The sequence below is a fragment of the Rhinatrema bivittatum genome, chromosome 8, assembly GCF_901001135.1.
Source record: "Rhinatrema bivittatum chromosome 8, aRhiBiv1.1, whole genome shotgun sequence".
Classification (NCBI taxonomy): domain Eukaryota; kingdom Metazoa; phylum Chordata; class Amphibia; order Gymnophiona; family Rhinatrematidae; genus Rhinatrema; species Rhinatrema bivittatum.
In genome coordinates, this window is record NC_042622.1 from 233,440,108 (window position 1) to 233,464,070 (window position 23,963).

The 23,963-nt window shown below is 42.3% G+C and overlaps 1 protein-coding gene across 3 annotated transcripts in view; it reads right to left on the reverse strand.

The window, feature by feature from the left end:
- Positions 1-474: 474 nt before the first annotated feature.
- Positions 475-23,963, reverse strand: part of PIP5K1C (phosphatidylinositol-4-phosphate 5-kinase type 1 gamma) — a 368,099-nt gene continuing 344,610 nt past the window's right edge. For 2 of the 3 annotated variants that reach the window (XM_029614097.1, XM_029614095.1), the window contains 2 exons: positions 6,233-6,316; positions 475-5,428 (listed from right to left, as the gene is read on the reverse strand). In XM_029614097.1, coding sequence (XP_029469957.1) covers positions 5,426-5,428; positions 6,233-6,316 — 87 coding nt within the window. In that variant the 3' untranslated portion in view covers positions 475-5,425. The remainder of the gene's footprint in view (positions 5,429-6,232; positions 6,317-23,963) is intronic. The other variant, XM_029614096.1, reaches the window with a different exon arrangement.

Below are 23,963 nucleotides of genomic sequence, written 5' to 3' on the forward strand. Positions count from 1 at the left end.
GATGAACTTAAAATTTTTAGGCTAAAGAAGAAAATGTACAGAGTTGGTATGGTCAGATGACATTACCCATCTTGTGTGGCTGTATGTGATGGTGATGCTTATCCATGGGAAAAATTGTGACTAGCCTGAAAACCAGATTTGTTTGTAGCAGTTGAGGATTGGAGTCAGGGGTGGACTGACCGTGATCTGGGCTCCTGGGCAAGGGTTACCAGCCTCTAATCAACCACCCGAGGCTAGGGAAGAATACTGTGGACCCTCTGACACTATCCTATATTGTGCACAGGTTCAGTCCTCTCTTGACCGAGTTGCCAATCCATGTGTGAATCCCTGTAGCAAGTACATTTGTTTAAGCAAAAATAAATGTAGTAAAGGTGCCTGCTCCTTTGTATTAGAATGATAGTTCTAAGTCTTCACTAGCAGAAATTGCTGATTCATAGTATGGAAATACACTCAATAATCCACTATACAATGGAATGCTTTAAGATTCTTTTATTCAAGAGATCCTTTTCCACAAGAAAAAGGAAGGTGTGGAAAATGAGAAGAACTGATGAGAAGGTTGCATACAGGCCTTATTAATTAGTGCCAGCAGGCATTTGTACATCAACACAGAAATCCCTCAGTTTTTGAATCAAAATAAATACTTTTCTCCATTGAATAGGGGAAAAAAGTTCAGATTGTCAAAGTACATGGTAGAACACTTGTGGAAAGTTTAATACGGAAAGGTAAAAATGGGATGGAAGGCTGGAAGAAGATGTGGCAAAAGCTTTTTAATCCATAAATTCATGAGCAAATCTTTCAGTACCAGAGACGTCTGACTGCTTGTAAAAGGATACTGTCCAGAGCAGGTTACATTTTTCACCTCACTTCATTAAAACCAATGATTGATAGATTTCAGCAAGACAGACAATGCATCAAAACTTACAGTCACCTGTGATTTAATAAGTAATTATCATCCACTTTCTATGCAAGTCATGGCCAGTGTAGAATAGAGGTGAGATCAAGGAAGCAGTTCACAGTGGGTAGTAGTCACATAAATTTCACACACCACAGAAAATTCTAGGGATTTCTGGGGGCCAGAGAGTTAGGGCATTCACATCATCTTCCAGGTAAGGCAATTAATTAACAAAACTTTTTTTTTAAATAAACAGAGCTTTTGCATGTTGTGGATTTTTTCCCCCAATTTGTACACCAAATTCTATATTACTGTATTCTCACTGTACAGTCTAACAATTAACATTGATTTAAATGTCCTTTGAAAACAGTCTCAAAAAGAATTTTTCATGTAGCCAGAAAAAAAAATGGACAAATACAAGTTCTACTATTTTTTCCCAACAGAAAATGAAGTGAAAAGTAAAAGTTACACTCTTTAAATTATATGCAACATTCAAAATAAAAATGGAATTGAAAGATCACGTCCAAACTCAGACACAAACATAAAATCTCAATAAGTCCAAATTTTTCTTTTCCGCATGTCACAAGAGGAGGGAGCATTACTGGCGTTAGTGGTATAGGGGGTACACTGAAAGAATAACAGTGGAGAACACATATCACGTGAGACCTGCCTTCCTGTGCTACAGCTGAGCCATACCTGGAAGTCAGAACTTACAAATAGGTCTGTGCCAGCTGGAGTGCTTTCTGAAATCCAGGCCTGCTACCCATTTGCTGCAATCTGGAATACCAACCAGGACTGAAAATATCAAAACCATGCAGGAAGATGTGCCAGCTCCCAAATTTCAAAACCTTAAAAGGGTTTAGAGCAGCAACCTGCAAAGCAGCTATTTAGACTATATTATTGATAAAATCTAAACCCTGAGGGCCTTCAATAATGCCTTTGTGATTTCTCAATGACAATGAAGTAGAACATTAGGTAAAAAAAGACAGAAGCAGATTCTCGCAATCTGCTTTCATCATTGGTTACATTAAGGCCCTTGCAGACAATCAGTCTTGATAACATCACTGAAAGACTTCTGGTTAGTGCTTTCACTGAGCTGAAACCTCCAGTCATCTTTCAATGATGCACCTCAAGTACAACAGCAAATTGGAAGCAGATTGCAAATGAGTTTATTATAATCTGCAAAGCTTCATCATCCAGCAATTTAAGATTTGCAACCCAAGAACTATTATTGCATGGAAGCTATACTGAAACCCTACCCTACCCTCCTCTCCTAAACACAAAACAAACCCAGCACCTTCTCAAACAGGTCGGGTAAAGAAGAATACAAAAGATATGGAGCATGCCTCAGTCCTACCAACAAATGTGAAGTCCAGGCTTCTACTGAATAACTGCAATACCATTATTAATATTTCATAGAAATCCCCAAGTAAATTTATACACATTATTCCTTTTCAGAAAAAAAAAATCTCTCCTGTAGTAAGTACTTGTCCCCCAATAGATCACTAGTTTCTGGTTTGCCCCAACTCTCATCAGGGCTCCGTTTAACCAACTCTCACCCTGAGCAACATGTTTCAAGTACCAAAGCTGAAGCCAGCACACTGAAGGATCAGAAGTAGTATAACCCATAATTCCCTATAAACCAGTGGTTCCCAACCCTGTCCTGGGGACCCCCCAGCCAGTCAGGTTTTCAGGATATCCACAATGAATATGCATGAGAGAAAATTTGCATGCTACCCCAGGACAGGGTTGGGAACCACTGCTATAAACCATTACTCATTTAAGAGTGTGTGGATGTGCGTGTGCGCGCGTGTGTGTGTGTGTGTGCGTGATGGGGGAAGGGCAGGTGTGAGGCATAATCAAAAAAACAAAGCAGTCCAGACAGGGCTTCACAGGCAGGTCTGCCCCAAGAATGGTCTCTTAAAATACAAACCAGGTGCTAAAGCTGTGAATGACTAAACTTAAGAAGACAGTGTATAACCGAGCCATTTTCTGTTCCCCCAAGGGAGTCCATTCAATTCCAGTTCCCAGATACTGTAAAAGCTCCACCCTCTTGTTGTAAGACAGCCTTTCAGAACATCACCTTAAACTACCACAGCTGAGTGAGGTTTGCCATAATCTCCTCAAGCAATTCAACACGTAGCTTTGACAACTAAGAATTTTCTATGGTACCCTTTAAAGAAGAAACACCAGCACAAACTTTCTAGCACATGAACTTTCCAGACTGTGCAGGTCTCAGCACATCTAAAGAGGTGACTTTAGGCACAGAATCAGAAAAACGCAAGGACTTAAAAAATAGACAACAAAACAGTCCATTCAATAAGCTTTTTCCACTCTTCTGTGCCACCGGGGAAAAGTCTCTTTAAGGCCCGATCTGGACACACATTTAGGAGAAAAGTCCCATGGTGGTCTCACTGATACAGGTCAGGACAGGAATCTGAAAGCGTTCAAAGGAGACCTGCTCTTTACAATCACATTCTTCAGAATTCCTCACCACCTATTCAGCAACTTTCTTGATCTGCTGTCCCTCCACTTCACATTTCATTGTTTTACTGTTTTTAATTTAAAATAGATAAAACTATTAAATAAAATAAATCTTTTAAAAAAATATGAGGTTCTAAAGAATTAAAATGCACATTAAACGCACTCCTTTACTAATCCAGCCTGGAAGAGCACATCTTCCTACACTCTTTAGTAGGGGTGTACTCTCATGTGGCCTCTTGGCAAGGAAGGGGCTCTCTCTTGCTTGTTTTTCGGGGAAGATGTGCTGTTCCAGGTTGGATCAGTAAAGGAGTGCCCTGCTGGGCAGTCATAATATAAGGATTTCCTTACCACACTGTTAGCCAAATCCATGACAAAGTGCTTGCTTCCCTACACTTGCATATACTGCAGGGTTGGTCTGGCAGCAGGTGATACTCTGTACTACTAAATTTACATTACTCGTTCATAAGAATGTGCCCCGCAGATTAAACACTAACAAACGTCTCATAGCACAGTTCTGACAGCCTGGTGGGAGCGTTTCTTATCAAACTCTATTATAAGGATGAATATTTTTCCATTATAATAATGTCAACATAAGACCTGCACAAATGTAGTTTTTAAACCTAGATCTCTTCCGTGCTTGGGATCAGTCTTATCTATGGTATAAATTGCTGTATCATATATCATCAAAAGGCTCGTTGTGGACTCCATGCAACATGTTCTTAAAGTGCTGAAAGTTGTTTTTTTTTTTTTTAGTGCTTCTGTTTCCCACCAGTTATTGCACTGAGCTCTCAAAAGAAAACTCTCTCTTATTCTGCGTAATCAACAGCCTGAAATGGCAAGATGGACCTATAGAAAGCTCAAACTACCTATCAGGAAAGATTGGACAAGCTGACCTTTGAACTGAAGCTGCGAGAAGCTAGCAAACTAAACCCGTCTTCAGATTCATATTTGTCTGATTTTGCTCTATCAAATATCTGTCTTGCAAAGGCAAAATGAATGGGGATTCACATTAGCCAAACACTTCAGCCAAAACATTAAACCACACCAATGGTGTAGCTGGAACATCTTTTCATCTGCCCTTCACCAATACGATTAACCTTGTGCACATACTCTTTAAGATGAAGGCCTTGGTGACTTGCTACTCCTAGAGAGGGTGTAAGCCATAACTGTTAAACAAGTCAGATGCTGCCTTTTCTTTTCACATTTTCAAGTATTTAGTGATAAATGGTATTGCCACATTGACTTTTCCCAGAATGGGAGATGTGGCAAAACGTTTCTACTGCTAGTATCAATATTCTGGTCAGACTACATGGGTGTTTATCTGCCATCATTTACCATGTTATTCAGCACCAGACTGCTCAGGCCTAACAAACAAGTGACACTTCCTTTCTAAAGCAATCTGTGCATTGTAAGCAGTGGGTGGACTCGATTGTCTGGTTTCAATGAAGATTGATACTGCACCAATACATCACCATCTATTCACTCCACAGCCCTATCCCTCTGCCATTTACACGAGAGTACCTATGCCTAAAGAATTGCTATAGGAAATCACCTAACAGGGTTTTTACACAAGCATACAAAGTACATCTGATCAGCAAACCCAAAAAGTGCAGTAACCTATTAAAAACAAAAACAAAACTAGAAGCACGTCTGTGCTATGTGCAAAGATAAAGGACAAAAATAAATAAAATGGTACAAAATTTAAAAAGTTTCACAGTATTAACACAGGTGTAGGTACAACAGCCAGAACCATACACATCCTGAATTCTCACAGCCTAGCCACTCCGTCCTGTTGGGGTGGCTGGTAGATGTCTCGGCTGTCAATTTCTCTGACGGTATGTTTTTCCTCTCCTTTATGAGGAGAAATCTGGCTCCTTTCAGAAGCAGACCGCCTGGTGACCTGCAGCCCACTAGGATACCAACTCGTCAGCAAGTTGCTTGCATGTTTTCGGGAAAGAAAATTTGGAATGGCTGCAATCATCGAGGAAATGGAACGTATCGACTTTCCAAAATACCTTGGATACTCGCCCTTCAGGCTCTGCATAGGAATTACTGAGAGAGGAAAAGGAGGAAATAGTTTATACACAGAAAAGTATTTTTATTCACAAAATTTCTATGCAAGAATCTTGTGTTCAAAGCGGTTTAAAAGTATATCAAATGCCAAAACAGATTAAGGGTTAGGAGATATTAGCTTAAATATTCAAAACATACTGGCTTGCTTCAAAGCCAATGAAAAGAACATTTACTGCAGTCTGTACACCACATCCCTATTATGCTGTGTTTTATTAACTTTTGTGAAGAGCTATCTGAAAGATCTGGAGAATGGGTTGCATAGCCTCTAGGTCTTATTTATCCTGATTTTTGGTGGGGAAGGGGTGGTATTCATTTTCTGTTTGTGCTCCCTGTGCTTTAGCAATAACGGAACAGTGTGATTGTCTGAAGGGGAGGGTGGAAAGCAGGCACTGCTTTTTCTACAACTCAGGAGAATTGCATGAAGAACGTTCGTGCAGTGCAACATTGGATACCGAAGAGACAGGCTTCCAATCTGCACAACAGGTTAAGGGCCTGGATTCATTAAGGCTTTTCTCCCATTCTGTGACTATGGTAAAAAAAAAAAAAAAGTTAGTAAATCAGGCCCTATGGCTGAGAGATGCATACAGTGCGCAAATTAAATAGGCAATTTTGAAATACTGTGAAGGAATAATCCCTGTTTCCGAAATAAAAAAAGAAACATGCAGATAGGAAGGCCCCTTTCTCTGCCAGCACTCAGCACACAATCAGTGCCTAGTGTCTCAGAAAAAGGAGTGGGAGGGCAAGCTCCGTGCACATCAAGCAATGTTTTTATGTTACACTTACTGTGTCGTTCTCTTCATCAGAGACAGGGTGGACTTGAGGGCTATAGTGGAGGGGGGAGTACACCCAGCTCCGATCATCTGGAGGCTAAGAGTGGCCAGAGACAGCGCAGGAAATAAGAGTGGCAGCAGCAGGAGATCAAAGCAGAACAGAACAAGGGAGAAAAAGAAAATAAAACAAAAAGAAAGGAGAAAATAAAAGAGTAGGAAACTTCACACAGTAAAGAGCAACTGTACACTGAAAGCCAATTTTTTAAATTTTTTTTTTTTTTTTTTTTTTTTTAAGGAGGACAAGCTAAAAGAAAAAAAAAATGGAAGACTAAACATCGATTTCCCTACTCAATGCATTAAGTTATTCCTATTTTAGCTTCCAGGATTCCATTACAACCATTCTGCTCTCACTCAGCTGCAAGATCCCTACTACAAAATGGATGGGAAATCTGTCAAACATGTCATCCCCTAAGTCACATATTAGAAATCTCTCTGCATAAGAACTTTATATGGCCCAGCTTGTGGTATAACAAACAAAGGAAAATTTTATCATACTAAAAAGCAAAAATATTAAAATACACTGAAACCAGGTATCAGAAAAAATGCGCAAGGGTGTAATCTACTGCCTCCTGCCACACAATAGGCCGCAAGCAGTCTCAGAGACCAGTGCTATTGTTCCATCATTCAGTGGTTCAGTACCCTAAACATTAATTTTTATTCTTTTTATTAATACAAAAACAAAACAGATAACCTTCACAGAAAATGCTTTGGTACTTATCTTAATGCGATTCATATAACCACAGTGACAAACAACCATGACACTGGCCAATGTTTTGGCTACCACCCGTCGCCTATTTCAAGAGTTACAAACGCTCAACAAACGTCCGCTGATTTGGTTCAGTTTACCAGCTTATAGTATAGCATAGACAAACAGTAGGTTTTAAACTAGGCTGTATGTTGGATAGCAGGTGAATGCAGGAGTATGATAAACGCCAAAAGGTGCAGTATGAAAGGGAGACAACACAAATTCCAAAAAGGTAGAATGTAAAAGTTAAAATTTAAAAAAAACATTCCCTCCCCAGCCCAAGAAACCGTGCCAATAATACATTTAAAGAAGTTGTTGAACACCAGATCCATCATAAGATAAAGATGTGTCATGCTGGGTCAGTCCAAAAGGTCCACTGAACCAAATATCCCCTGTGCGACATTGGCCAATCTGAATTAGAAAGAACCCAGCAGATCCCAAAGAGTAGATCTAATTCCTGATGCTCGCTCCCAGGAATAAGTGGTGGGATTTCCCAAGATCACCTAGCTAATAATTGTTTATGGATCTTTCCTTTAGAACTTGTACAAACCCCTTTTAAACTCTGCTATGCTAGATGCCTTGATCACATCCTCCAGCAACAAGTTCCACAGCTTAATTACGTATTGAGTGAAAAAAATACTCTAATTTGTTTTAAATCTGCTTCTTTCATGAAGTGTCCATGGTCCTAACACTATTAGAAAGGGTAAATAGCCATTGCCTATTTATCTTTTCCACCCCTCTCATGATTACCTAAATCTTTATCATATATCCTCTCAGTCTTCTCTTTTCCAAGCTGCAGAGGCCTAATCTGTTTAGCACTTATCCATCCCCTTTATCATTCTTCCTGCCTTTCTCTTTACTTTTTTTGATCCACTATATCTTTTTTTGCTATGGAGGGAACCAAAACTCCTCCCAATACACAAGGTGCAGTCTCACCATAGATCTACAGAGGTATTATGATATTCCGTTTTATTCATCAAAACTAATCCAAAAAGGTGAGAGTGAAAGAAAAATCAAAGAGTAAAATACTCAAGACTTAAAATTTTGAGAATTCAGCAAGGCACAAAACTAGATACGACCAAAAAAAAGTTCATTGAAGGACCATCATAACACCAGAGTGGTTTCTTATCTGTAATCATAGGTCCAGGGGTCTTTTTTTGCTTATTAAATGTACTTATCTACTAGATAAATGAAGCTTGACCGAGGTGCCGCAAATGCGCAGTAGAGAGAAACTCTACCGCGCATGCGCTTGCAGCACGTCGGTCAGAGCTTGCCACTAACAAAAATGGCGCGGTGAGGACGAGTAGCAGCAGCAGCGACAAGCAGTAGTGGCTGCGGCGCGCGCGAGGGAGGGTACCTCCCCCGGAGATCTTCCGTCTGCGCCATCCGGAGGGGGAGTGACTGAGGGGAGGGAGACTAGAGGGTGAAGGAGAATGAGGGGAGGGAGGGGAGAATGAGGGGTAAGGAAATGAACTGAAAAAAAAAATGTTAATGTAGCCCGTTGTTACGGGCTTAAGGTTTATTGTTATTTATATACCGTTGTCTCAGCGAGCTAGTACAATTTATAAAGGACAACAACGTCTCCAAAAAGATTTTTTCTTTTTAAATAGTCCAGAAAATAAAGTGCTTACTTGTGCTCAAAAATCACAATCAGCTAATGCCCGACATGGCAACATGTTTCAGAAAACCTGCTTCAGGGGCCTCAGTTGTAGTAGGAAAATATTGTAGCCCATGAACCCATGTCCAAGACGCATAAATCTTGTCCCAAATTAAAGACACTACTGACTTGTGTTCTCTGTAAAACAAAACATATTGCATTTAAAAGAACTTTAAATAAGGTGGGACCAGCTTCCAAAATTTAGATTAAACCACATGAAGCAAAACACTATTTTCGAGGTAGCTATTAAGAAAAAAAATACTTACTATCTTACGTACAAATTGAATCGCTGCAGGACGCATAACTTGGTTGCAGGCAGTTTCTCCTATGCCGCCGTCATTCTGAAGGCGCTGGTACTACATGTGAGTTTTTAAAGATGGCTGACGGGGAACACCTCCCCCCCTCCGGCATCAATAGAAATACACATACAATGTGATTGAAGACTTAATCAGAGAAACAAAGCCCATTCTATTTCCTTATTAAGTCCGTGAGGAAGCAATGTAATCAAATTGAAAATCTAAGTTTGATCTTTTTGGGTCAGATTGAGAACCCTATCCCTCCTTGCCAATGTTCATTGACAGTCTCTAAGATGGCCCAACATATATCTGAAAAAGAGTGATGTTCTAAGAAATGAGCAACTAATGGTGCTTCCATTTTTCCAGTGCACAAAACTTATGTTCAGTCAATCGAGTCCGCAACATGCGTTTGGTCATCCCAATATAAAATAAGCCACATGGACAACAAGATATATATTACAAAAGAGATCTTACAAGTAGCATTCGTGATCATAAGAACAGATTTGTCAGATTGTGAAATAAACTCTTCTGGAACCTTGAGTACACACCAAGTGCATTCACTGTCATGGTTGACTGGATGCGTTTGTGGATCGGGCTGAAAAGCCGATGCTCTAACCACTTGATTGCAGATATTATGGCTTCTTGAGAAAGTGAATCTGATAGGTTCCTGAAAGAGAGGGTGACTACATTGCAAAATGGACCAATGCTTGCAAATGGATTAAAGTAGAAATTGTAGAATATCGCAAAACCAAAGTCTATCAGAAATGTCTGGTGTGTGTGGCTGTAACAAAAGTTCACGACTGCTATACAAAGCACGCCAGTATGTGATTTTTACCGAAGATGCAGGATAACCTATCAAGAAAGCGATTAGCCATCACTTTGGCTTGTAATGTGAAGTCACTTATTTTGGAGCAGTCTCCGCAGATGGAAAAATTGTCCCAGAGGGAGATTCTTTTTAAAATGAACTGGATGAAAGCTATTAGATGATAGCAGATTACTGCGTTCGTTGGGTTTGCGATAAATGGAGGGGTTTTTTTTTTTTATCTGGATTGATTTTTGAAAATGTTTATATTGAGAAAAGATCTCTCAAACTCATGAAAGTTGACAGTGAATTTCAAACGGACTCACGAGAATTTAACCAAGAGTGGAACTGCAACAGTGATGTGGATGAACCTTGCCAAATTACATAAATGTCGTCGATGTTCCGCTTCCAACATTTTTGATCTGAGTCCTCCATGGATTGCTGGGTAAGTATCAAGATTCAAAGGAAGAAACAAATATTGGCAATATCTGGAGTCATGTCTGTTCCCATTGCTGTGCCATGCATTTGTAAATAAAATTTACAATCATAGGCAAAATAGTTTTTCTCAGGGCTAGTGAAGCCAATTCAATTATATATGCTGTTTGAATTCGCACTCCTTCGTTTCTAGTGTTCAAAATTTCAAACAAGATGGTCAAAGCCTTGTCCTGTGGAATGACAGTATATAAGGACTCAATGTCAAAGATGGCCAACAAGTAATCTGGTTCTAAGGAAAAATCACATTAAAAAATTGATCATGCTGGTGTTGTCCTTAATATATGAATCAGCAAGTGGAACCAAAGGTTGTAATATCTTATGCAAAAATATGGAAATCGCCTCCAACACCGAACCTCTCATTGACACAATTGGTCGTCCGGGTGGATTATGAATAGACTTGTGTTTCTTTGGCAATGTATGCATAACTGGAATCCTCGGATGAGATTGAATGAGGAAATATTTCTCTTTTCCAGTTAGAAAACCTTTTTGAAGCTACGCTGAACTAATGCTTTGATTTTGCAAAGAATCTGGGGAGTAGGATCTTGAGGTAACTCCGAACAGAATTCAGTGTTTCTCAACTGTCTATGGACTTCTGAATTATATTGTTCATGGCTCGCATGTTATAAAATCGGGGATCGGCGTGAGCAAGAGAATGCACAATTATGCATCTTGCGCGTGCCGAGCCCTGGGGCTGAAGTAAGCTGCGCGCGCTGGCCAACTGCCGGCGCGGAATCCTCACACAGCAGCAAATGGCCGCTGTGCCAGAAGCCTCTGACCCCGCCCCCGGACCGCCCCTTTAGTAAAGCTCCAGGACGTAGACGTGTCCCGGGGCGCGTAAATCCTCTGGATTTACATGTGTAGGGCTTTTAATATCCGGCCTGATGTCTTTACATCGTTTCAAACTGATGAGGGCTACCATATCCTGATGAGAAGAGTTGAACAAACGTTGTTCTGTACCTTCAAACTCTTCTAAGCCATGTAAAACTAACTGCTTAAAAGTTTGAATTGTGGATTGAGAGGAGGTGGAGGGACCCATTTGGATTTGTTTTTAACTAATGAGATCTCAAAATAAACTTTATACTGTAGTTGCTTAATAAATCGAAAAAAGTCACAGTGAAATTGTAATGGGTCATGTTCAAACCCTTATTAAGAAGTCTTTCTTCATTAAGGGATATGTACAGTTAGAAATATTAATAACAGTAGATAAAGGAGGAACACTAACCTGATGATGACTTATGTTGGAAATTGTGATCGGGTATGTGGCCTTGGCCAGGAAATAGAATGGGCTGTGTTTCTCTGATTAAATCTTCAATCACATTGGATGTGTATTCCTATTGACGCCATGGGTAGTTCTCTTTGACGTGGGGGGGGGGGGGTGGGGGCATTCCTGATGATGCCTGAAGGGTGTTCTTCATCAGCCATCTTTAAAAACTCACATGTACTCCCAGTGTCTTCAGAGCGACGACGGCAAAGTTCTGTGTCCTGCATGATTCAAGCTGCACTTAAGACAGTATTTTTTCTTAATAGCACGCTCAAGAATAGGGTCTTGCTTCATGTGGTTTAATCTAACTTTTGGAAGCTGGCCCCACCTTATTTAAAGTTCTTTTAAATGCAATATGTTTTATTTTACAGACAGCACAAGTCAGTATTGCCTTTAATTTGGGAAAATATTTATGCACCTAGGACATGGGTTCATGGGCTACAATATTTTCCAACTAAAATTGAGGCCTCCGAAGCAGGTTTTCCTAAACATGGTGCCATGTCGGGCATATGAAAATTATTTACCTGCTAATTTTCGTTCCTGTAGTACTACGGATCAGTCCAGACTGTGGGTTATATCCCTATTCCAGCAGATGGAGGCAGAAGAAAAAACTTGTGAGGTGCTCGGAATTACCCATGAACACCCTTCTGCGTCCCATCAGTATTAAGAATATCAAAGCAAAACAAAAAACTCAGAACTAACTGATAAATGGATCAAGCAAAAAACTCCCAACCAAATAGGGAACTATATATAAGTTGCCATTAAAGCATATATTGTCTGTAGTCCAAAATTTGCAAATGCAAATCCCGAAGCCTTCGAGAAAATTTGAAACCTTGTTATATCACCGATGAGCAGGCTAACTGTACTGAAAAAGCAAGATATTGAATCAGAAATCTGCTACCAAAAAAAGAACGGGTGGGCGTCTGGACTGATCCGTGGTACTACAGGAACGAAAATTAGCAGGCAAGAAATAATGTTCATTTCCCTGTATGTACCCGGATCAGTCCAGACTGTGGGATGTACTAAAGCTTCCCTAAATAGGGTGGGCCCCAGATAGCCCTGCTTGAATGACCTGGTCACCAAACAAACCCAAACCCAGTGGTCTAAGATTTAAACGATAATGACGTGCAAAGGTATGCAGTGACTTCCATGTTACCGCTCTGCAAATTTCTTGAGGAGACACTGCCTGTCTTTCTGCCCAGGAAGTCGCCTGAGAATGAAGAGAATGTGCTTTCACTCTGTCCGGAGGACGTTTCCCCGAACCTATATTAGCCGCAACAATTGCTTCTTTCAACCAGTGAGCAATAGTGGTCTTCAAGGCCTGATGTCCTTTCTTGGGCCCACTCTAGAGAACAAACAAATGGTCCGAAAGACGAAAATCATTGGTGACCTCCAGGTAACGAAGGAGAGATTGTATAACATCGAGCCGCCATAGCTCCCTGGAAACTTCTTCCTGAAAAGCTGGTAGTTCCACTGACTGATTGAGGTGGAGAGAGGATACCACTTTTGGGAGGAAAGATGGAACCATGGTCAGGGAGACTCCTGAATCTGTGAAATGCAAATAGGGTTCCCTACAAGGCAAAGCTTGTAATTCCGATATTCTGCGAGCAGAAGAAAGAGAGACTAGGAACACCGTCTTTAGCGTTAAATCCTTGAGCGAAGAATTCTTCAGTGGCTCAAATAGAGGATCACACAAAGCATGTAAAACCAGATTAAGATTCCACGAAGGATACAACTTACGGACCGGAGGTTTCAAATGCTTTAGTCCTTTCAAAAAACGGGTAATGTCCAGATGAGAAGGCAGAGGGGTCCCAATCCATGGGTCCCACAAGAGAACTAAGGGCTGCTACCTGAATATGAAGAGAACTGTAAGCCAAACCTTTGCTTAGCCCGTTCTGCAGAGAAGAGAGAATCTGAGCCACAGACGCCCGGTGAGAAGAAATCCCTCCGGACTCGCACCAGAACTCGAAAACTTTCCATAGTCGAACATAAGAAATGGAAGTGGAAGTTTTCCTGGCATGTAATAGAGTAGATATGACTTCTTCTGGATAGCCTCTCTTCCTCAGCAGTCTCCTCTCAAAAGCCAGGCCGCAAGACAGAAGCGATCGGCCTGATCGGAAAATACGGAACTTTGACGGAGAAGCCAGAGAAGGTGACCCAGTCGAAGCGGACAGTCTGCCGCTAGATTGACCAGGTCCACGACCACGGCCTCCGTGGCCACTCTGGAGCCACCAGAATCACTGCTCTGCTGTGAAGTTCTATCCTCTGTAGGACCTTTCCCACTAGAGGCCATGGAGGAAACACAAAGCAGAACATCATGAGGCCAAGGCAGAACCAGAGCGTCTACTCCTTCCGCCCCATGCTCTCTTCTGCGGCTGAAGAATCGGGGCACCTTTGCATTCTTTAGTGTGGCCATCAGGTCGAGATGAGGATATCCCCCACCTCCAGACCAGAAGTGACATTGCCCCTTCGGATAATTCCCACTCTCCGGGATCCAACCTTTGCCGGCTTAAGAAATCCATTTGTACATTGTCTATTCCCGCTATATGAGAAGCCGCCAGTCGCATGAGGTGACATTCCGCCCACGTCATGAGCATGTCCGTCTCCTGAGAGACATAACGACTCTTGGTTCCCCCTTGCCAATTGATGTATGCTACTGTGGTTGCATTGTCGGATAGGATCCGCACCGCCTTGCCACGCACCAGGGGGAGAAACCGTATCGGGGCCAGGCGAACCACCCGGGTCTCCAGCCGATTGATCGGCCATGTTGCTTACACTGGTGACTAGTAGCCTTGCGCTGCCTGCCTTTGACACACCGCTCTCCAGCCTGAAAGACTGGCATCCGTGGTAACGATCACTCACTGCGGTATCTCTAGGTCCACTCCGCTGAGCAAATGATCCAGAGAAAGACACCAGCTCAGACTGTCCTTGGCCGGATCCGGGAGCGGTAAAGGAGCTTGGAACTGCTGAGACACTGGCTTCCAGTGGGAGAGCAACGCCCTCTGCAAAGGTCGAATATGCGCAAAAGCCCAGGGAGCCAAGTCTATGGTGGAGGCCATGGAACTCAGCACTTGAAGATAATCCCACGTAGTGGGAAGTGTCAGGTGCTGAAAATGTTGTATTTGAGAAATGATATTGAGCGCCCTGTCCTGGTGCAAGAAAACCTTGCCCATACCGGTGTCAAAATGAGCTCCCAAGAAATTCAGTGTTTGTGACGGCGTAAGATTGCTTTTGGCAAAATTGACTGCCCATCCAAGAGAGTTCAAGAGACTCAAAACCATCGACTGCTTGCACTGCTCCTTGGACTTCGCCCGAATGAGCCAGTCGTCCAGGTAGGGATGAATTAAGACACCGTCCTTCCATAGAGCTGCTGCCACCACTACCATTACTTTGGTGAAGGTGCGGGGAGCTGTTGCTAGACCGAAAGGCAGGGCTTGAAATTGATAATGCTGTCCCAGAATCTTGAAGTGAGGAACCTCTGATGATCCTTGAGAATGGGAATGTGGCGGTAAGCCTCTGAGAGGTCCAAGGACGCCAGGAACTCTCTGCTGCGTACCGCTGCTATTACTGAGCGTCGTGTTTCCATCCGAAAATGCGTAATCTTTAGGGCTCGGTTGACTGTTTTGAGATCTAAAATGGGCCTGAAAGCAGAGTCCTTCTTTGGAACTACGAAGTAGACGGAATATTGGCCTGCACCTTGTTACTTCGACAGTACTAGGAGGATTGCTTCAAAGTCGAGGAGTCTGTTGAGTGTCTGTCGCACAATTAGCTGCTTCCAGAAAGGTCCGCAAGGAGAAAACAGAAACCTGTCTCTTAAGGGGTGAATATCCAGAACCCACTGATCCGACGTGATTTTGACCCACTCCTCGTAAAACAGGGAGAGACGATCCCCCAACTTTGGGCGTCTAGGAGTGGGCCGGCGACCCTTCATTGGGATGATTTGGAAGCTGCTCCGTGGGAGAAACCCCCACGAGGGGATCTATGGCCATGAAAAGACTGCGACCATGATTGAGACCTGGTGGATGGGGGGCGCTGCGAAAAAGATCTTGACTGTGAAAAACACCGCTGTCCTCTGATCCAGGCTCTAGAAGAGTTGTATGTCTGAAAATTCCTCGGACGGTCTTCTGGCAGCTTGTGGACTTTATTTTCCCCAAGGGATTTGATAATTTGCTCCACATAAGAACATAAGAAAATGCCATACTGGGTCAGACCAAGGGTCCATCAAGCCCAGCATCCTGTTTCCAACAGTGGCCAATCCAGGCCATAAGAACCTGGCAAGTACCCAAAAACTAAGTCCATTCCATGTAACCATTGCTAATGGCAGTGGCTATTCTCTAAGGGGCGGATTTTAAGAGCCCTGCTCGCCGGGAAGCCTATTTTACATAGGCCTACCGGCGCGCGCAGAGCCCCGGGACTCGCATAAGTCCCGGGGTTCTCCGAGGGGGCGTGTCAGGGGCGGGCCCGGTCGTCGCGGCGTTTCGGGGGCGTGTCGGCAGCGTTTTGGGGGCGGGTACGGGGGTGTGGCTACGGCCCGGGGCGGTCCGGGGGCGTGGCCGCGCCCTCCGTACCTGCCCCCAGGTTGCTGCCCGGCGCGCAGGAGGCCCGCTCGCGCGCGGGGATTTACGCCTCCCTCCGGGAGGCGTAAATCCCCGGAGAAAGGTAAGGGGGAGGTGTAGACAGGGCTGGGCGGGTGGGTTAGGTAGAGGAAGGGAGGGGAAGGTGAGGGGAGGGCGTTAGAGGATTCCCTCCAAGGCCGCTCCGATTTCGGAGCGGCCTTGGAGGGAACGGGGGTAGGCTGCGCGGCTCGGCGCGCGCAGGCTATACAAAATCCATAGCCTTGCGCGCGCCGATCCAGGTTTTTAGCAGATACGCGCGGCTCCGCGCGTATCTACTAAAATCCAGCGTACTTTTGTTTGCGCCTGGAGCGCAAACAAAAGTAGGCTATTCGCGCGCCTTTTAAAATCCGCCCCTAAGTGAACTTAATAGCAGGTAATGGACTTCTCCTCCAAGAACTTATCCAATCCTTTTTTAAACACAGCTATACTAACTGCACTAACCACATTCGCTGGCAACAAATTCCAGAGTTTAATTGTGCCTTGAGTAAATAAGAACTTTCTCCGATTAGTTTTAAATGTGCCCCATGCTAACTTCATGGAGTGCCCCCTAGTCTTTCTACTAACCGAAAGAGTAAATAACCGATTCACATCTACCCGTTCTAGACCTCTCATGATTTTAAACACCTCTATCATATCCCCCCTCAGTCGTCTCTTCTCCAAGCTGAAAAGTCCTAACCTTTTTAGTCTTTCTTCATAGGGGAGTTGTTCCATTCCCCTTATCATTTTGGTAACCCTTCTCTGTACCTTCTCCATCGCAATTATATCTTTTTTGAGATGCGGCGACCAGAATTGTACACAGTATTCAAGGTGCGGTCTCACCATGGAGCGATACAGAGGCATTATGACATTTTCCGTTTTATTCACCATTCCTTTTCTAATAATTCCCAACATTCTGTTTGCTTTTTTGACTGCCGCAGCACACTGCACCGACGATTTCAGTGTGTTATCCACTATGACACCTAGATCTCTTTCTTGGGTTGTAGCACCTAATATGGAACCCAACATTGTGTAATTATAGCATGGGTTATTTTTCCCTATATGCATCACCTTGCACTTATCCACATTAAATTTCATCTGCCATTTGGATGCCCAATTTTCCAGTCTCACAAGGTCTTCCTGCAATTTATCACAATCTGCTTGTGATTTAACTACTCTGAACAATTTTGTGTCATCTGCAAATTTGATTATCTCACTCGTCGTATTTCTTTCCAAATCATTTATAAATATATTGAACAGTAAGGGTCCCAATACAGATCCCTGAGGCACTCCACTGTCCACTCCCTTCCACTGAGAAAATTGCCCATTTAATCCTACTCTCTGTTTCCTGTCTTTTAGCCAGTTTGCAATCCACGAAAGGACATCGCCACCTATCCCATGACTTTTTACTTTTCCTAGAAGCCTCTCATGAGGAACTTTGTCAAACGCCTTCTGAAAATCCAAGTATACTATATCTATCGGTTCACCCTTATCCACATGTTTATTAACTCCTTCAAAAAAGTGAAGCAGATTTGTGAGGCAAGACTTGCCCTGGGTAAAGCCATGCTGACTTTGTTCCATTAAACCATGTCTTTCTATATGTTCTGTGATTTTGATGTTTAGAACACTTTCCATTATTTTTCCTGGCACTGAAGTCAGGCTAACCGGTCTGTAGTTTCCCGGATCGCCCCTTGAGCCCTTTTTAAATATTGGGGTTACATTTGCTATCCTCCAGTCTTCAGGTACAATGGATGATTTTAATGATAAGTTGCAAATTTTTACTAATAGGTCTGAAATTTCATTTTTTAGTTCCTTCAGAACTCTGGGGTGTATACCATCCGGTCCAGGTGATTTACTACTCTTCAGTTTGTCAATCAGGCCTACCACATCTTCTAGGTTCACTGTGATTTGATTCAGTCCATCTGAATCATTACCCATGAAAACCTTCTCCATTACAGGTACCTCCCCAACATCCTCTTCAGTAAACACCGAAGCAAAGAAATCATTTAATCTTTCCGCGATGGCCTTATCTTCTCTAAGTGCCCCTTTAACCCCTCGATCATCTAACGGTCCAACTGACTCCCTCACAGGCTTTCTGCTTCGGATATATTTAAAAAAGTTTTTACTGTGAGTTTTTGCCTCTACAGCCAACTTCTTTTCAAATTCTCTCTTAGCCTGTCTTATCAATGTCTTACATTTAACTTGCCAATGTTTATGCTTTATCCTATTTTCTTCTGTTGGATCCTTCTTCCAATTTTTGAATGAAGATCTTTTGGCTAAAATAGCTTCTTTCACCTCCCCTTTTAACCATGTCGGTAATTGTTTTGCCTTCTTTCCACCTTTCTTAATGTGTGGAATACATGTGGACTGTGCTTCTAGAATGGTATTTTTTAACAATGACCACGCCTCTTGGACATTTTTTACTTTTGTAGCTGCTCCTTTCAGTTTTTTTCTAACAATTTTTCTCATTTTATCAAAGTTTCCCTTTTGAAAGTTTAGCACGAGAGCCTTGGATTTGCACACTGTTCCTTTTCCAGTCATTAAATCAAATTTGATCATATTATGATCACTATTGCCAAGCGGCCCCACCATTGTTACCTCTCTCACCAAGTCCTGTGCTCCACTGAGAATTAGATCTAAAATTGCTCCCTCTCTCGTCGGTTCCTGAACCAATTGCTCCATAAAGCTATCATTTATTCCATCCAGGAACGTTATCTCTCTAGCGTGACCTGATGATACATTTACCTAGTCTATATTGGGATAATTGAAGTCTCCCATTATTACTGCTCTACCAATTTGGTTAGCTTCCCTAATTTCTCTTAGCATTTCACTGTCCATCTCACCATCTTGACCAGGTGGACGGTAGTATACCCCTATCACTGTAGTCTTCCCTGACACACAAGGGATTTCTACCCATAAAGACTCAATTTTGTATTTAGTCTCATGCAGGATGTTTATCCTGTTGGACTCTATGCCATCCCGGACATAAAGCACCACACCGCCTCCCGAGTGCTCCTCTCTGTCATTGCGATATAATTTGTACCCCGGTATAGCACTGTCCCATTGGTTATCCTCTTTCCACCATGTCTCTGAGATGCCAATTAAGTCTATGTCATCATTTACTGCTATACATTCTAATTCTCCCATCTTACTTCTTAGACTTCTGGCATTAGCATACAAACATTTCAAAGTTTGTTTTTTGTTTGTATTTTTATTCTGCTTTTTAATTGATAGGGATAAGTTAGAATTTTTTAGCTCAGGTGAGTTTTTAGTTACAGGCACTTGGACTACTTTTCTAATTATTGGAACCTCACTGTCGGGATGCCCTAATTCTAATGCATCATTAGTATCCTTTAAAGATACCTCTCTCCGAACCATGTGCTGCTGAGCGACTGTCGGCTTTCCCCTTTGTTCTAGTTTAAAAGCTGCTCTATCTCCTTTTTAAAGGTTAGCGCCAGCAGTCTGGTTCCACCCTGGTTAAGGTGGAGCCCATCCCTTCGGAAGAGACTCCCCCTTCCCCAAAAGGTTCCCCAGTTCCTAACAAAACTGAATCCCTCTTCCTTGCACCATCGTCTCATCCACGCATTGAGACTCTGGAGCTCTGCCTGCCTCTGGTGACCTGCGCGTGGAACAGGGAGCATTTCAGAGAATGCTACCCTGGAGGTTCTGGATCTAATCTTTCTACCTAAGAGCCTAAATTTGGCTTCCAGAACCTCCCTCCCACATTTTCCTATGTCGTTGGTGCCCACGTGTACCACGACAGCCGGCTCCTCCCCAGCACTGTCTAAAATCCTATCTAGGTGACGCGTGAGGTCCGCCACCTTCGCAGACAGGACAGTGGCGGTCCTAAAAAGAGTGACCAAAATGGTGAGGGGTCAGCATTGGAAGACTTATGCGGTGAGGCTGAAGAATCTGAATATGTATAACCTGGAAGAGAGGAGGTGCAGGGGGAGATATGATACATAAGAACATAAGAAATTGCCATGCTGGGTCAGACCAAGGGTCCATCAAGCCCAGCATCCTGTTTCCAACAGAGGCCAAATCAGGCCACAAGAACCTGGCAATTACCCAAACACTAAGAAGATCCCATGCTACTGATGCAATTAATAGCAGTGGCTCTTCCCGAAGTAAACTTGATTAATAGCCATTAATGGACTTCTCCTCCAAGAACTTATCCAATCCTTTTTTGAACCCAGCTACACTAACTGCACTAACCACATCCTCTGGCAACAAATTCCAGAGCTTTATTGTGCATTGAGTGAAAAAGATTTTTCTCCAATTAGTCTTAAATGTGCTACTTGCTAACTTCATGGAATGCCCCCTAGTCCTTCTATTATTTGAAAGTGTAAATAACCGAGTCACATCTACTCGTTCAAGACCTTTCATGATCTTAAAGACCTCTATCATATCCCCCCTCAGCCATCTCTTCTCCAAGCTGAAAAGCCCTAACCTCTTCAGCCTTTTCTCATAAGGGAGCTGTTCCATCCCCTTTATCATTTTGGTTGCCCTTCTGTGTACCTTCTCCATCTCAACTACATCTTTTTTGAGATGCAGCGACGAGAATTGTACACAGTATTCAAGATGCGGTCTCTCCATGGAGCGATATAGAGGCATTATTACATTTTCCGTTTTATTAACCATTCCCTTCCTAATAATTCTTAACATTCTGTTTGCTTTTTTGACTGCTGCAGCACAAAGAGCCGACGATTTTAAAGTATTATCCACTATGATGCCTAGATCTTTTTCCTGAGTGGTAGCTCCTAATATAGAACCTAACATCGTGTAACTACAGCAAGGGTTATTTTTCCCTATATGCAACACCTTGCACTTGTCCACATTAAATTTCATCTGCCATTTGGATGCCTAATCTTCCATTCTTGCAAGGTCCTCCTGTAATGTATCACAGTCCGCTTGTGATTTAACTACTCTGAAAAATTTTGCATCATCCGCAAATTTAATAATCTCACTCGTCGTATTACTTTCCAAATCATTTATATATATATTGAAAAACACCGTTCCAAGTACAGATCCCTGAGGCACTCCACTGTTAACCTTTTTCCACAGAGAAAATTGACCATTTAATCCTACTCTCTGTTTCCTGTCTTTAACCAGTTTGTAATCCACAAAAGGACATCGCCTTCTATCCCATGACTTTTTAGTTTTCGTAGAAGCTCCTCATGAGGGACTTTGTCAAATGTCTGAAAATCCAAATACACTACATCTACCGGTTCACCTTTATTAACCCCTTCAAAAAAATGAAGCAGATTTGTTAGGCAAGACTTCCCTTGGGTAGATCCACGTTGACTGTGTTCCATTAAACCATGTCTTTCTATATGCGCTACGATTTTGATCTTGAGAATAGTTTCCACTATTTTTCCCGGCACTGAAGTCAGGCTCACTGGTCTATAGTTACCCGGATCGCCCCTGGAGCCTTTTTTAAATATTGGGGTAAGATTGGCCACTCTCCAGTCTTCAGGTACAATGGATGATTTTAATGAAAGCTTACAAATTGTAACTAATAGATCAGAAATGTCATTTTTGAGTTCCTCCAGTACCCTAGGATGCATACCATCCGGTCCTGGTGATTTATTACTCTTTAGTTTGTCAATCTGGCCTACTACATCTTCCAGGTTCATAGTGATTTCGTTCAGTTCGTCTGACTCATCACCCCTGAAAACCATCTCCGGAACTGGTATCTCCCCAACATCCTCATTAGTAAACACGGAAGCAAAGAATTAATTTAGTCTTTCTGCAATGGCCTTATCTTCCCTAAGAGCCCCTTTAACCCCTTGGTCATCTAATGGTCCAACCGACTCCCTCACAGGTTTCTTGCTTTGGATATATTTTAAAAAGTTTTTATTATGAGTTTTTGCCTCTATGGCCAACTTCATTTCACATTCTCTCTTCGCCTGTCTTATCAATGTTTTATACTTAACTTGACAATGCTTATGTTTTATTCTGTTTTCTTCAGATGGATACTTCTTCCAGTTTTTGAAGGATTTTTTTTGGCTAAAATAGCCTCTTTCACCTCACCTTTTAACCATGACGGTAATCGTTTTGCCTTCATTCTACCTTTTTTTTTTAATGTGTGGAATACATATGGACAGCGCCTCTAGGATTGTATTTTTAAACAATGTCCAAGCCTGTTGAACACTTAACCTTTGCAGCTGCACCTTTCAGTTTTTTTCTATTTTCCTCATTTTATCAAAGTTTCCCTTTTGAAAGTTTAGTGTCAGAGCTGCAGATTTACTTATTGTCCCCCTTCCAGTTATTAGTTTAAATTTGATCATGTTATGATCACTGTTGCCAAGTGGCCCCACCACCGTTACCTCTCTCACCAAATCCTGCGTTCCACTAAGAATTAAATCTAAAATAGCTCCCTCTCTTGTTGGTTCCTGAACCAATTGCTCCATGAAGCAGTCATTTATTACATCCAGGAACTTTATGTCTTTAGCATTTACCCAGTCAATATTAGAGTAATTGAAATCTCCCATTATTATTGCACTGCCAAATTGGTTTGCTTCCCTGATTTCTCTTAGTATTTCATTATCTGTCTGACCATTTTGTCCAGGTGGACGGTAGTATACTCCTATCACTATACTCTTACCCAACACACATGGCATTTCTACCCATATAGATTCTACTGAGCATTTAGTCTCTTGTATAATCTTTATCCTGTTGGACTCTATACCCTCCCAGACAAAGTGCCACACTCCCACCAAGTTGATCCTCCCTATCATTGCGATATAATTTGTACCCTAATATAGCACTGTCCCATTGGTTATCCTCCTTCCACCAAGTATGTCAATCTCATCATTTGCTGCTATACACTAACTCTCCCATCTTACTTCTTAGACTTCTGGCATTGGCATACAGACATTTCAAAAAGTGTGGTTTTTGTTTGTATTAATAACCTGCTTTTCAGTTGTTTGGGATAATTCAGAAATCATTAGCTTCAGTGATTTTTTACATATAGGCATATGGACTATGTTTGCTTTTAATGGAACCTCTCTGTTGGGATGCCCTAATTCTCTTGTTTCATTAGTATCCTTCAAGGATACATTTCTCCGAACCATGTACTATTGAGTGAATGTCGGCTTTCCCCCTTGTTCTAGTTTAAAAGCTGCTCTATCTCCTTTTTGAAAGTTAGTGCCAGCAGCTTGGTTCCACTCTGGTTAAGGTGGAGCCCATCCTTTTGGAAAAGTCTCCCCTTTCCCCAAAAGTTTCCCCAGTTCCTTACAAAACTGAATCCCTCTTCCCTGCACCATTGTCTCATCCACACATTTAAACTCCGGAGTTCTGCCTGCCTCTGGGAACCTGCACGTGGAACAGGAAGCATTTCAGAGAATGCCACCCTGGAGGTTCTGGATTTCAGACCTTTAGATACCTGAAAGGTTTTAAGGATGCACAATTGTCAAACTTTTTCCATTGGAAAGAAATCAATAGAACTAGGGGTTATGAAATGAAACTCCAGGGAGGATAACTTAGAACCAATGTCAGGAAATATTTCTTCACAGAGGGTGGTGAATGTCTGGAATGCCCTTCCGGAGAAGGTGGTGAAGACTAAAAAAGTGAAGGAATTCAAAGGGGCATGGGATAAACACTGTGGATCCCTAAAGGTTAGAAGATGGAAATAAAGAAAAGAATGCATGGGGGTAACTTGCTGGTGTGGCAGTTGCTACCCTTAACAAATAAGCCTTGATATTGTTAATACAACTCCATCATTGCTCTCTGCTTCAATGGCATTGGGAAAAGTGGAATTGGATTCAGACAGCAACAGAGGGCCCCAACCTTTATGGTTTGGAGAACAAATAAACTGGAGGTAACTTGCTCATG